General features: G+C 41.6%; 1 protein-coding gene across 7 annotated transcripts in view; it reads left to right on the top strand.

Annotated features, from left to right (window-relative positions):
- Positions 1-12,083, top strand: part of LOC137334765 (ELKS/Rab6-interacting/CAST family member 1-like) — a 1,087,823-nt gene extending 1,075,740 nt beyond the window's left edge. For all 7 annotated transcript variants that reach the window (XM_067999707.1, XM_067999706.1, XM_067999704.1 and 4 more), the window contains one exon: positions 5,460-12,083. In XM_067999707.1, coding sequence (XP_067855808.1) covers positions 5,460-5,597 — 138 coding nt within the window. In that variant the 3' untranslated portion in view covers positions 5,598-12,083. The remainder of the gene's footprint in view (positions 1-5,459) is intronic.
- Positions 12,084-12,679: the final 596 nt, after the last annotated feature.

Here is a 12,679-nt window from a genome sequence, read left to right as displayed (position 1 = left end):
CACCCTGTAATCCAAGACACAACACAGCAGGTATTTGGATTAACCTCCTAATGAATGTGTGTGGTCATAATTGTGTATCATAATAGCGCAAGAACACAACATTTTCTGGATTAAAGAAAGCACTACAGAGATTTCATAGAAAGAAAGAAAAGAAAATATACAGATTATACAGCAGACTTGTGATGGCTGTAGATATCTCTTTCTTATTTCATAATATATTTCTATTGACACAAAACCAGTTTTATTTCAAAGCATGCTTTACTGAAAATATCCGAGAAACTACCCTCTCTAACTTCAGAGCAGATAATAGGAGTGAAGAGAAAATTAGGGGTATTTCTACGATCTGGCACTCCCAGTGGGGAGTGGTGCTCACAGGGAGCACATCTTGGGAAATCACAGGCATATAGTCCAGAATTTTCTATCCATTTTTGGTTGGAAAATCATATGCTGCAGACCTGCAACTCTGAGAGAACACTCCCCATTGGGAGCATTGGATCGTGAAATCACCATTAATATTCCCTGCAGCAAGACAAATATAATTGTAATAAATTGTCATTCTTAGCAGTAGGTTGTTGTGCCTTAGAAGCTGCTTAGGTTTATCACCCTCATAACTCAACAAAGCACAGTGATCATTTTCTACCCAAAGCCTGTTCTATTACTTTTGTAGTGTTGTAGCCCATGCATTTTAAATATAATTTTACTTTTAAATTTTCCATGCAAAATGGGAGTGCAAATTTTAGGAATCCTCGATTACTGCAAGACATGAGGCACTGGTCTGAAGTTAACTTTTCATGTAAAAAAGATGTATTTAGTGTAAATTACCCTAAATTAGGCTATGCACATTTTTCTGGAGATATGATCACACTAAATGTGGGATTTACATAAGGAGGGGAAATTGGTTCCTTTGAAAATAAAAGAAGCCAAGATTCCATTAACTGCAGATAACGAATACTGAATGATTAAAGGGGCTGAAATTCTTCTGTGTGTTGTTTTTAGTGCACTGGTGAACACATTTGCACAAATTTCTGTGTAGCCTATTTTTGCAAAGTTGTTAACCCATTTTATTTAAAAATAGCATAGAGAAGCTTTAACCCTTGTGTCTTCAACGGTGTATGTTTGTTTAACAAAGATGACCTATTTAATCCTCTTTTTCCTCAACTGAGGATTCCCCTCCACTGCAGTTGACAGGGCCCTCGACCGTGTCCGTCCTATTTCCCCCACTTCTGCCCTCACCCCTTCCCTTCCCTCCCCTCCCAGAACCATGATAAGGTCTCCATGATCCTCACTTTCCACCCCACCAGCCTCCACATTCAACGTATCATCCTCCACCATTCCTGCCACCTCCAGCGCGATGCCACCACCAAACACATCTTCCCCTCCCCTGCCCTTTCAGCATTCCGAAGGGAACGCTCCCTCCGCGACATTTTAGTCCACTCTTCCATCCCCCCCAACACTTGCTCTCCTCCCCATGGCATCTTACCGTGCGAGCACAGGAGATGCAACACATGCCCTTTCACCTCCTCCCGTCCACCGTCCAGGGCCCCAAACACAACTTCCAGGTGAAACAGCGGTTTGCTTGTACTTCTTTCAATTTAGTATACTGTATCCGCTGCACACAATGCAGTCTCCTCTACATTGGGGAGACCAAATGCAGATTGGGTGATCGCTTTGCTGAACACCTCCGCTCAGACCGCAAGCGTGAACGTGACCTGCTGGTCGCTTGCCATTTTAATTCTGCTTCCCACTTCTACTCTGACCTCTCTGTTCTTGGCCTCTTACACTGCTCCAATGAAGCTCAACGTAAGCTTGAGGAACAGGACCTCACCTTTCGATTAGGCACTTTACAACATTCCGGACTCAACACTGATTTCAATAACTTCAGATCATAACCACTGCTCCCATTTTTTCGCTCAGCTCGTGCTGGTAATGGTTCTGCTGCTGCCATTTACAGCTACTCCTGATCAATCTTTTGTTTCGCAACCTGACCCATTACCACCTTCCTTGCTTTGCACCAAGATCCCTTTTGTCATTGAATCACTCGTGCCCTCTCCCCTATCACAGACCTTCCCTTTTGTTGTTTCCTCCCCTCCACTCCCTCTCCCCCTTTCCCTGGCTCTGTACTTGCTCAAAAACTTTAACTCTCTTAACATCTTCCAGTTCAGACGAAAGGTCTTCGACCTGAAACGTTAACTCTGTTTCTTTCTCCACAGATGCTGCCTCACTTGCTGAGCTTCTCCAGCATTTTCTGTTTTTATTTATGGTCTATGTAATGTTCTTTGTGTTTTTCATTTCAATGTATGTGATATAACCAAAAATTTGAATACTGACCCGTAGTGAATGACCTTTATTGGATTTTAGAATGTGAACAATAGCTTTACATGCAAGTTACTCCAGCAGACTGTCATACACATCAGACAAAAAGATGCAGCGCTGCATTGACATAGGACTAGGGGAAGTTCACTTGATATGATAGCACAGGAACTCACTCTGCAGTGGAGTGATTGGATTGGGATTTGTGCCTTTGAGCCTCTTTCCCATTTCCCCCATGCTGCAGAATTACCATCTCTGTCATACCATTTTATCTGGTACTTGCTGCAGGGTAGCAGGGAAAAATTGGAGGGATATTCACTCTTGCTGCTGATTACAAGTTCTCTTTCTCTTGCACTCCACCTGACAACTGATAGCATTGGTGGAAGGTTGGTCAGCTGCCTGCCTTCTTGGCAACAAGTGATGCATGGGGATACCCAATTCGTGACAATATAGAATAACTTGCCCTCACCAAAACAGAGTTTGGGGTGGGGAAACAAAATGGTAAGTTAGGTAAATATTTTCCATATATATCCAGACACAGGGCTACTAAAATAGGAATTGTAAATTCCACCATAGCATTGGGTAATGCAGAAGATGCCAGTTCACTTCACTATAAAGGGATAAATATGCAGGGAATGACCCCAAAAGTCATGGCCTTTAGCTTGCCCCTGTATTTGTTCCTTGTGACCCTGGTCAGTGCTATTTGTTAGTTTGGAATTGTGCCCGATTACCTGACTGGAAGGTTGTATTTGTTTAATTTTTTCCCTTTCTGTACTATATGGTGACACTGTCATCTTTCAATATAATGTCCCGGATTTTGGGCTGATCAACGAATGAATGGCGCCCACCAATCATTAGATTTAAACTTACCCACAAACTATCCACGGGCTCTTGGGCGCCAACTTTCTGCAATGAAGAGCTGAAAAAAGTGAAGCATCCTTTCCCAGGCATGTGTGAGTGGGGCAAGGAACTGTGTATCCCCATAACCACTCAGATTGAAACATCGTTAACAAGCCATGCAGACACAGAATCAGGAAGTGTTAGTTAGAATAGTGAATTCAATGTAAAATCAGTTAGAGAAAGCGAAATAAAGAGGGAGTAAGAGACATTGAGATAAACAAGAAAGAAAAAGTAAAAAAAAATGTAAAAATGTTTTTTTTTAAATGTCCAACAACATTACATTTTAAAGGAATGAGACTCCACACTTGTAAAAGTAAATTTTCAGTGCCAGAGAGGTTGTTTAGCAGTCATTAAGACTTACTACGCCGTTAAAATTTTGGTTAGACTGAAAAAAACTGGACGTACCTTTTTCTGGCGAAAATAATTTGTTTCCAGCTGGGCAGTGCAGCAACTTCACGCCGTTGCAGCCATTGACCTGTGAGTCAGCCGGTGAGATGTCCTTCTCGCGCAGCTTTTGGGAGGAGCAGGGTAACTGGTAGAACAACTTCTGGATTTCCGCGTTTGTCTGCACATGTGCGTTTGCGGAAGTTGCTCTACCATTTGCCCTGAAATAACAGTGAGCCCTGTTAGGATTGCCATTATTTTCAGAGCAAATTTCAGGCCAGTGTACTCTTTGACAACACAAGATTGCTGAGGGGGGGGGGGGGGAGAAAAAAATTACTGTTACCAGTGGAACTGAGCCAAATGTGTATCAACTGGCTCAGGGACACCTGTGAACAATAAGAACAGTATGCTTCATTGCATCTCAAAAATCTGTTTTAAGTATTTCATTTAGTCGTCTTGGGGTTTTTATCTGTGCTGCAATTAAGCACAGTATTGTATACAGTTTGAGTTGGTCTCAGAGCAGTATTTCCAGGCCTCAGATATGTCACGTATGTCCATTTTCTACAAATGCCTTTTCAGTCTGCAGGTGAAATGTTTGGATCCCTGAGTAATGGAAACTGGAAGTCATATGTTAGTCTTTGGAGACTTGGGGTCAAAGTTGGAGAGAAAAATAATTTATTTTTTTACTGTCAAAAGGAGGAATGAGCATAGTGTGTTGCCTCGCAGAACACATTTATATACGAAAGACTGGAAATGACTGTGTGCATTGTTATCAAATAAAAGCTTAATGCACTCTTGTCAAGTTCCTCTCAATGGAGGCATTAACCCGTATATTTTAAATAGGTTAACGCCCCTGTTAAAATAGCGGAGAGTGAAATTTGATATGGCCACGTTAAGTGTTCATATGATAACAGTCATTTCAAACTGAGGCTGTTTCAGATTATGTTTCTTTCGGTAAGGCACCAATCAGAGTTTGAGTTGTGTCTGAAATCATGATACCAGGAGGTCACTGCCCACGAACTCAACAGATACATAATTGCTGAGGCCACTGAAGCTGAGCAGAATCACCCAACATGCCAAAGTGCACAAATGTTTCATTTTGTCAGAACATTTGGTCACTTTTGTTTGCATATCACACATTCAAATTTACAAAAAAAAATCTGTTTTAATCAGCAGATTTATTGAGAGTCTATATCCAGAATTTTGGAATTGTAAATCAATCACCCAATCTGTGTATTCAAGATGGTGAATTTGATGTCAGCCACTGGAATGTTTTCATTGGTGCTCTTTGTGGGGAGATTTTAACTGTGAGGCCTTCATACAAAAAATTCACTGTGAAGACTGTGCTTGTTAAACTCTTCAGCAATAGCAAATTGAAAGGAATGTAGCGAGATCAGACAGTCAGTTCTCCCATTTCCCATGTCTTAGCAGATGTACTGCTGAGAGAAAAACAGTTTAGACATTTATGCTATTGTCACAATTATTAGTGTCCTTCACATCCCTGAAAGAGGGCACAGAGGGATAAGTGAGAGGCACAGTGAGATATTGATGGATGGGAGATTGGGTACCGCACAAAGCATGCATTGGATAATGCAGATAATCTTGCCCATAAGTCCCCTGAATTTTTGTTTAAAGTAAATGCCAAACATTAGGTTCTTGGGGGGAGGGGCTCTTTTAAACAGCAGCATTGGTAAAATCTGCAACTAGCAGAAATCTAGCTGTACCTCTCTGTCAGGGAAGGATATAGGTGGAGTGATAACTGCAAAGTGTTCACAATGTAAAATAAACATAGTGTTCCTTCTCTCTCTGATTTTGGTTGGCTGAGGTACTTACAAAGATGTATTTTGTCCGTTTTTGTTTTAAAGTTGAATGCTGAGCTGGAACAGTGTGAAAAAGAAAGTTCAGAACTTCAGGACTACGCCAACACCATCTTGCAGCAGATCGCGGACCACTGCCCTGACATCCTTGAACTGGTAGTCAATGCCTTAGAAGAATCCTCGTGAGACGCTGTGTCTGGACATCAGTGCTGAGCTAAGAAATGAGCAATGTTGCTGCAGTTTTTTAGAATTTGTACTTTTTTCTTTCTTTAAAATTTACTACGGTTGCATGACATTGACCACACTCATTGCAGTGAATTGTTCTATGCAAAGTTTGGTAAAAAAAAAGTAATGCACCAAGTTCCAACTGCTTCTGTTTAACCCTATAGATCCTAAAATGACCAAATGCCACCCAAATTGTAAATCCAAAAAGGGATTGTGAATATATGGAATTTCTTGAGCTTCATATTACTGATACTGAAAATTTCTCTATCTGGCACACACAAACCAGAATGTCCCGAATAACTCTCAAATTGGTTAAATAGTGCACATTAAACCTCTGTTGAAGATGGCCAGGTTCCATTTCAGATCTCCTTGCACTGCAGATGATGGAGTGTCAACCAATTCTCCTCAACTGTTTGAGTCCTTGGGCAGCCATTTTCTTTAAAAGCTGTAAAGGAGCAAAAATAAACAGGGTAAGAAAACTATGATTGAACAATAATAATAGCCTGATCTTATGGGATACCAGGAAATTGAGGACTGCAGCTCAGTTGAAGGATGGAACTATGGTTTCATCTTTCAAATAAATCTGCATGTCCTCAATACCCTGGAACAGGGATTGGAACTAGCCTTTTCACCCTTTAAGTTGTTGTGCCTGCCCTAAATTTCCCAGTAGAAGCAGTTGTCCATTATTACTTTTTACCAGATTCCTCAAAGGACCTAGACATTTAAAATAGTGTTTTTAAACATTTTCTGGGTTCTAAAGGGTTGATGCTATGCACAAACACAGTCTTACAGGTAAAGATTATACCATAGGCCTGTTACAACTCTGAATGGTGTTGATACTGCTAATAGACATGGTACATAACTTACAGCCATGGATTTCTAAAGTTTTCAAACAAACACTACAAGTTTGCTTTCTTAATAGAGTGGAACCTCCATTGCCTGCCATAAAAGAGGAGGTGTCCTGGTGGACAATGGAAATTGGTAGATAATCAGGAACCTCCAAAGTTTGGCTTTACACTTATGGTGCAGCAATACACTAGGCTTGGGAATAAAGACAAGTACAATGAAAACAACATGAATTGAATTTCATGTTTCTTGGGCTGTTGTGGGTGATTTATGCCATTCATTAGGAGATTAGCTTTAATGGGCTGTGGTATAAGGTGATTTCTTCTGCAAGCAATTGACCTGCGATAATTCTAACAGGTAATTGGGAAGAGAGTTAATTGGAGTGTGGATAATGGAGGTTGCACTGTACAGGAAAAAGACATTTGTAACATAAATTCTGCATAGATCCACACAACAAAAAAATATTTAAAGCACAGCACTGCCAAATCTGTACTTGTCAGTCCATATATGGAACATTGCATTTGTGGACAGCACACCCCTCCCCGGCATTACACTCTTAAAACATTTGTCTCCAATGCAACACTACAGTTGTGAATTCCCAGTACAGTTGATGCTACTTTATTGCATGGTTTTAGTTGTGCAACAGAGTGTTTCTGCACAAGGTCATAGTACTATTTTGTCTGAAAGGCAGTGCATTAAAATAGTCAGAGCTTTAACTATTCTTGGTCTTTCAAAGTTGGACAAATGGTGCAATGGTGACCAAAAGAACAATAGATTTGTCACTTCTTTTTATAGAATTCCTTTGAGAGGGATGACTAGCAGAGAGAAACTGCCATGGAAAAATATCTGAAAGAATTTGACAATTGAAGGAATTTCAGAAATCATTTAAACATGTGCCAGCTGTATCACATCCACTCTGTGATATTAGAAACAGTCAGTTTTTAAAAACTATGGTGATCTGTAAAATGACTGATCAATTTTGTGTACACATTGACCCAAATGTTGTTGCTGCTTTGCACAGTGCTCTTAAGTCCTACAGCACTACATCACATTTTGACATATATTTTCATTTTGCAATGTTTGTGGAAATTCTTATAGGATGTTTTAATTCAATGCCTCAAGTTTTGCTCAGCTTCTGACTGGGCTTCTAACATACTCTAGCAGTGCACTGCACACTGGCATTCCTCTTCAGATAACGTTCATTACTGATGAATAACCTTGAAGTCTGGTTTCTCTGTAGACGTGCTGCAGCTTACTGATATCAAAATGTAGCAATTCCGAATCAGTAACCACTGATGTTAAACTCCCCAGAGAATCTGTATGAAAGAACTATTAATGCCACATTTTGGACTAGTAAACTGAAAGCATTCCTAGCAATGATTTCAAACTTATTCATCAGGAATGAATAGGAATGTTTTTGTGCAATGGGAGACTGTTAAAATAGGTACTAAATCACTTTACACAAAGGGAATTTAGTTCGAAGCTGAGGAAGACTGAAGGTGGAGAGTTAAAACACCCACACTACTGAAGATGAGACTAAGGTGGAAACATACTTCATTATTTCTGTATCAAGAACATTTTTCAATAACAACCTTAAGGTATGTCCTCATATTTTCTTTGGTACCTCTGGAAGAAGTCTCTATGCAAACAGTTGCTAGACTGTCCCTCTGTTGCATCATGCCAACTGATAGATATAAATTGTAGCTTAATACTCTATACAATGCACATATGCCTCACAAAAAGTCTCAACTTTCCCTCTGCAAGGCTTGCATTAATGGTTGACCGCTAAAAGTAGACTTTTTTTTTGAAACCCTTGTGACTCACAGAATAATATAGAGGTTCTGTAAATTGAGAAAATTAAGCCTGACACCTCCTCAAAATACCTCCCAGGAACATTCTGCATATGGAAATATTAATTGTTGGGAAATTGTAATTTAAACCATGAGAGGAAACCTTGCAGCATTTCATCTTCATTATCTAAACCCTGAGATTACATTACAGCCTTATGTTTACAATCTACAGTTTTGTTGTTTTGAGGTGAAATCCATCTGTTTTGATCCGTTGCTTATCAGGGCTACAGAACAAATGTGGCTACTAACATGGACAGGCAACCAGCTTCCAGACCATTTTACAGTGCTGCTCTGACTTGGTCAATGGGAGATGCATGAGAGCAGCTCAGGAATGACTTTATCTCCAATTTTCTTTAATTCACTCCCTGTGGAAAGTTCGTGACCTTGTGATGCTAGACCAGGCTACAGTGAGAACAAGATCTTTTGCTGAATACTGCTGTTTTATAGAGTTGTAACATTAGATGGAATGATTTTCCAGTTCTTACACAGAATGTTAAGGGAATTGGTAGCTTAGTATATATTACATATGTATTGTTGGTGACTGATTTTGTAGAAGCAATGAGCTAACTAAAATACAGATAACAATGACAGTGCAGTAGTGCAGAGAATGTGCTGCTCGTCACAGGAGCCTACTTTCAAGCTCCAGTTCTAAATACATGCACCATTCAGCATACCAGTGGGGTAAGATTTCCTCTGGTCGACATTTTCTTTCCAGATTATACATACTAAATGAACTACTTCATAAGACAATGGACATTCATTGATTTTTTTTTATAATGCTTTTTTTCTGAGTAATTTAGGAGTTTTTTAAATCCATTTTTTCAATGTAATTTTTAGTAAATCTGATTGATAACAAGAATGTGGGATTTAGGGCACTAAATTGGGCCGTGTAGCACCCGTTGTTTCGGCGCTACGCGGCCTCTCGGGGTGCCAAGATGGCATCATGGCTGCACATGCACGTTTCCAGCGTGATGTGCGCCGAATGCCATCTTGGTATAGGAGTTAGTGCATGCGCAAATACTGAATGCCAGCTGCATGTAAAGTAAGGAGAAAATGGATACAATCAGTGTGCAACACTGATTTAAAGTGATAGCCATCATTTTGGCACTTAATGCTCAACTCAACGCAAAGTCTTAACACCAACCGTCTGAACATTTTTAGAGTGCCTGGAGGACCCCCACCAGCGCTATTTAAAGGGACCATACAGGATTTACTGGTTAGTGGCTGGATTATTGTTTCTGGTTGCCGAGACATTTGTAATTGTTTTTGGAGCTCTCCTAGACTTGAATACTAGGACGCGGGGACATAGCCTAACATTTAGAGCCAGGACGTGCAGGAGTGAATTTGGGAAAAACTTCTACACTCTAAGGGTGGGAGAAGTTTAGAATGCTCTTCTGCAAACGGCAGTTGATGCTAGCTCAATTGTGAATTCTAAGATTGATAGATTTCTGTGAACCAAGGGTATTAAGGGGTATGGGGCTAAGGCAGGTATATGGAGTTTGGTCACAGGTCTGCCATGATCTCATTGAATGGCGGAACAGGCTCGAGGGGGTAAGTGTCACTACCACTTGCTGCCTCCTGATATGCACCACCTTCTCCTGCAAGAAAGCAGGACGTGTGTCTGGGTGATGTGCCTGTCATGGTTGAATAGCTGCCAGTGTGTGTAGCCTGTGAGTTGTGGGTGGGTGGCTTGCAACAGTGATAATGTGTAAGGGTGAGAGGAAGCCTCTGCTTGAAAGAGTTAAGTACTGATGGAAAGAGTTTGTGATGTGGGTGATGGGGTGTGTAGTGCGTGGTGCAGTGGCTGCGGCTAGTGGTGTAGTTGGTAGGAGACGCCATTTGACAGTTGACCTCACACACCTTGACCACTCTTGTCAAAGCATTGAACTTCTTCCTGCACTGCATCCATGTTCATGATTCTGTGCGTCTGGCATTGACTTCGTTCCCTGCTGCCTCCCACTGCCTTTTGGGTATATGTCTGGAGGGCCTCTTCTCTCCCCCACCCCCGGTGGATATGTGGGATGCCCCTCCTTCTGTTCACCCCTTGCACCAAGGTCGCTAGTGCATTATTGGAGAACCTTGGTGCACACACTCTCGCAGGCCTGGTACCAACTCATATCAGCAGATTGGTGAGGTCTGGCATGCAGATTGGAGGATGTGGGATTTAGTAGTGCGCAACCTTTATTCAATGTTTTATCAGAACTCATCAGTGTGTAAACATAGGGATGGGAGCTGCATCTAATTTTTGCATGCGCAATGTCTGATCTCCATTCAGACTCCGTGCAGACAGCAGACTGTTATTTTCAGCAAATAACAGGTACCAGCTACCTTTAAGAGATTTTTAAGAGACAGCCTGCCTTTAAGAGATTGGGGTTCCCCCTGCTGGTGGAAAGTGAGAATTGCATTGAATCCTTGTTCAATGCTGATTCGGAATGCTGCTTGCTGATAAGTCCTCAGGCCTGATGAAAGTCTCGTCCTGCCTGCGCAGGGGCCATTGGGCGCGGGGTAATAGCGGATCGCGCTATCCCCGCCCAATAATAGGCCCTATCCAATTTTTCCATCTTAGTCGCTTATTATTTCCATCAGGTTCATGCTCTTTTGCAGGTGTCAGAAAAAATATGTGTTTCCAAAGCGAAATATGCTGGAATGGAATTCAAGGAGGATGCTGCTCTGGCCAAAATAATTTAATATAGGAAATAGTGGTAGGGTGTTTTTTTTCTTTATCAGTAGGATTTAAGGGATGGGGAAAGGACTGAAAAAGACTGATGTGTTTTGTTTTGATCCAGCAGCATGACTCTGCTGCGCCCTCCCCCAGCCAGTAGGTGTGTGTTTAGATCCTAGGTCGACCTATTACTCTAATTTACCTGCTTCACAGAGAGAGTTTTGTTAGTTGGTGGCAATAGAATTGCTGATGTTAGCAGTTTACCACCAGCAACTGCAGCGTTCAAGGGCAATCTATGTGCTCCTTTAAATCTAAGCATCAAAGATTTTGTTTTAAATATATGTATACGTGTACCATAGCTATGTTTGTATGTCAAGCTGATAGTCATTCCTGTATTTTATAATCGCATGAAAGATAATAACATTATTGGAAAGGTGATGATTTTCACTCAGAGCTGTATTGCAGCATTACTTCTGAAGATTGTTTTCTGGAAAAGGAAACAATGTATATTTAGACCACACCTAGTGCTTTCCACAACCAAAATGACTTAGAATTATAGATGGTGAATATTGTCCTATGGTATGAGGCTTTGATTCACCATCATGTCTAACACGGCATTTTTAAAATAAAAACCAAACACCCAAGCTTTTGTTGCATGTGAACGTCTTAAAAATTAGTAATGCATAGTTTTTTTGGAAAAAGCAAGCGACTGGAACCTATGATAATGTCTGTGACAGGTTGAGGAGCCAATGAGGCAGTTTCAAACATTGTAACTGCGAGCAGAGATGTAGCTCCGCACATAGGTTTATCTTACCTTCATATTCAGAACCCCATATTCACCAATATGTCAAAATGTCATACTTTTCATTACAGAACTTTCATTGTTTACCCCATCCATAATTTCCTCTCCTTCCTTCATGAAGGCTGTAATGTATGAAATGGTGGGGTATAGATACACTGGGACATGGTGGCGTATAGGTACACTGGGACATGGTGGGATATAGATATACATGGTGGAGTATAGATACATTGGGACCTGGCGAGGTGTAGATACACTGGGACATGGTGGGGTGTAGATACACTGGGACATGGTGGGGTGTAGATACACTGGGACATGGTGGGGTGTAGATATACTGGGACATGGTGGGGTGTAGATACACTTGGACATGGCGGGGTATGGATACACTGGGACATGGTGGGGTGTAGATACACTGGGACATGGTGGGGTGTAGATACACTGGGACATGGTGGGGTGTAGATACACTGGGACATGGTGGGGTGTAGATACACTTGGACATGGCGGGGTATGGATACACTGGGACATGGTGGGGTGTAGATACACTGGGACATGGTGGGGTGTAGATACACTGGGACATGGTGGGGTGTAGATACACTTGGACATGGCGGGGTATGGATACACTGGGACATGGCGAGGTATGGATACACTGGGACATGGCGAGGTATGGATACACTGGGACATGGTGGGGTATGGATACACTGGGACATGGCGGGGTATGGATATACTGGGACATGGTGGGGTATGGATACACTGGGACATGGCGAGGTATGGATACACTGGGACATGGCGGGGTATGGATACACTGGGACATGGCGGGGTATGGATACACTGGGACATGGCGGGGTATGGATATACTGGGACATGGCGAGGTATGGATACACTGGGA

The sequence above is a fragment of the Heptranchias perlo genome, chromosome 18 (genome assembly GCF_035084215.1).
Source record: "Heptranchias perlo isolate sHepPer1 chromosome 18, sHepPer1.hap1, whole genome shotgun sequence".
Lineage (NCBI taxonomy): Eukaryota > Metazoa > Chordata > Chondrichthyes > Hexanchiformes > Hexanchidae > Heptranchias > Heptranchias perlo.
The sequence above is the reverse complement of the archived record's forward strand: the minus strand, read 5'-3'. Positions and strand labels throughout refer to the sequence as shown.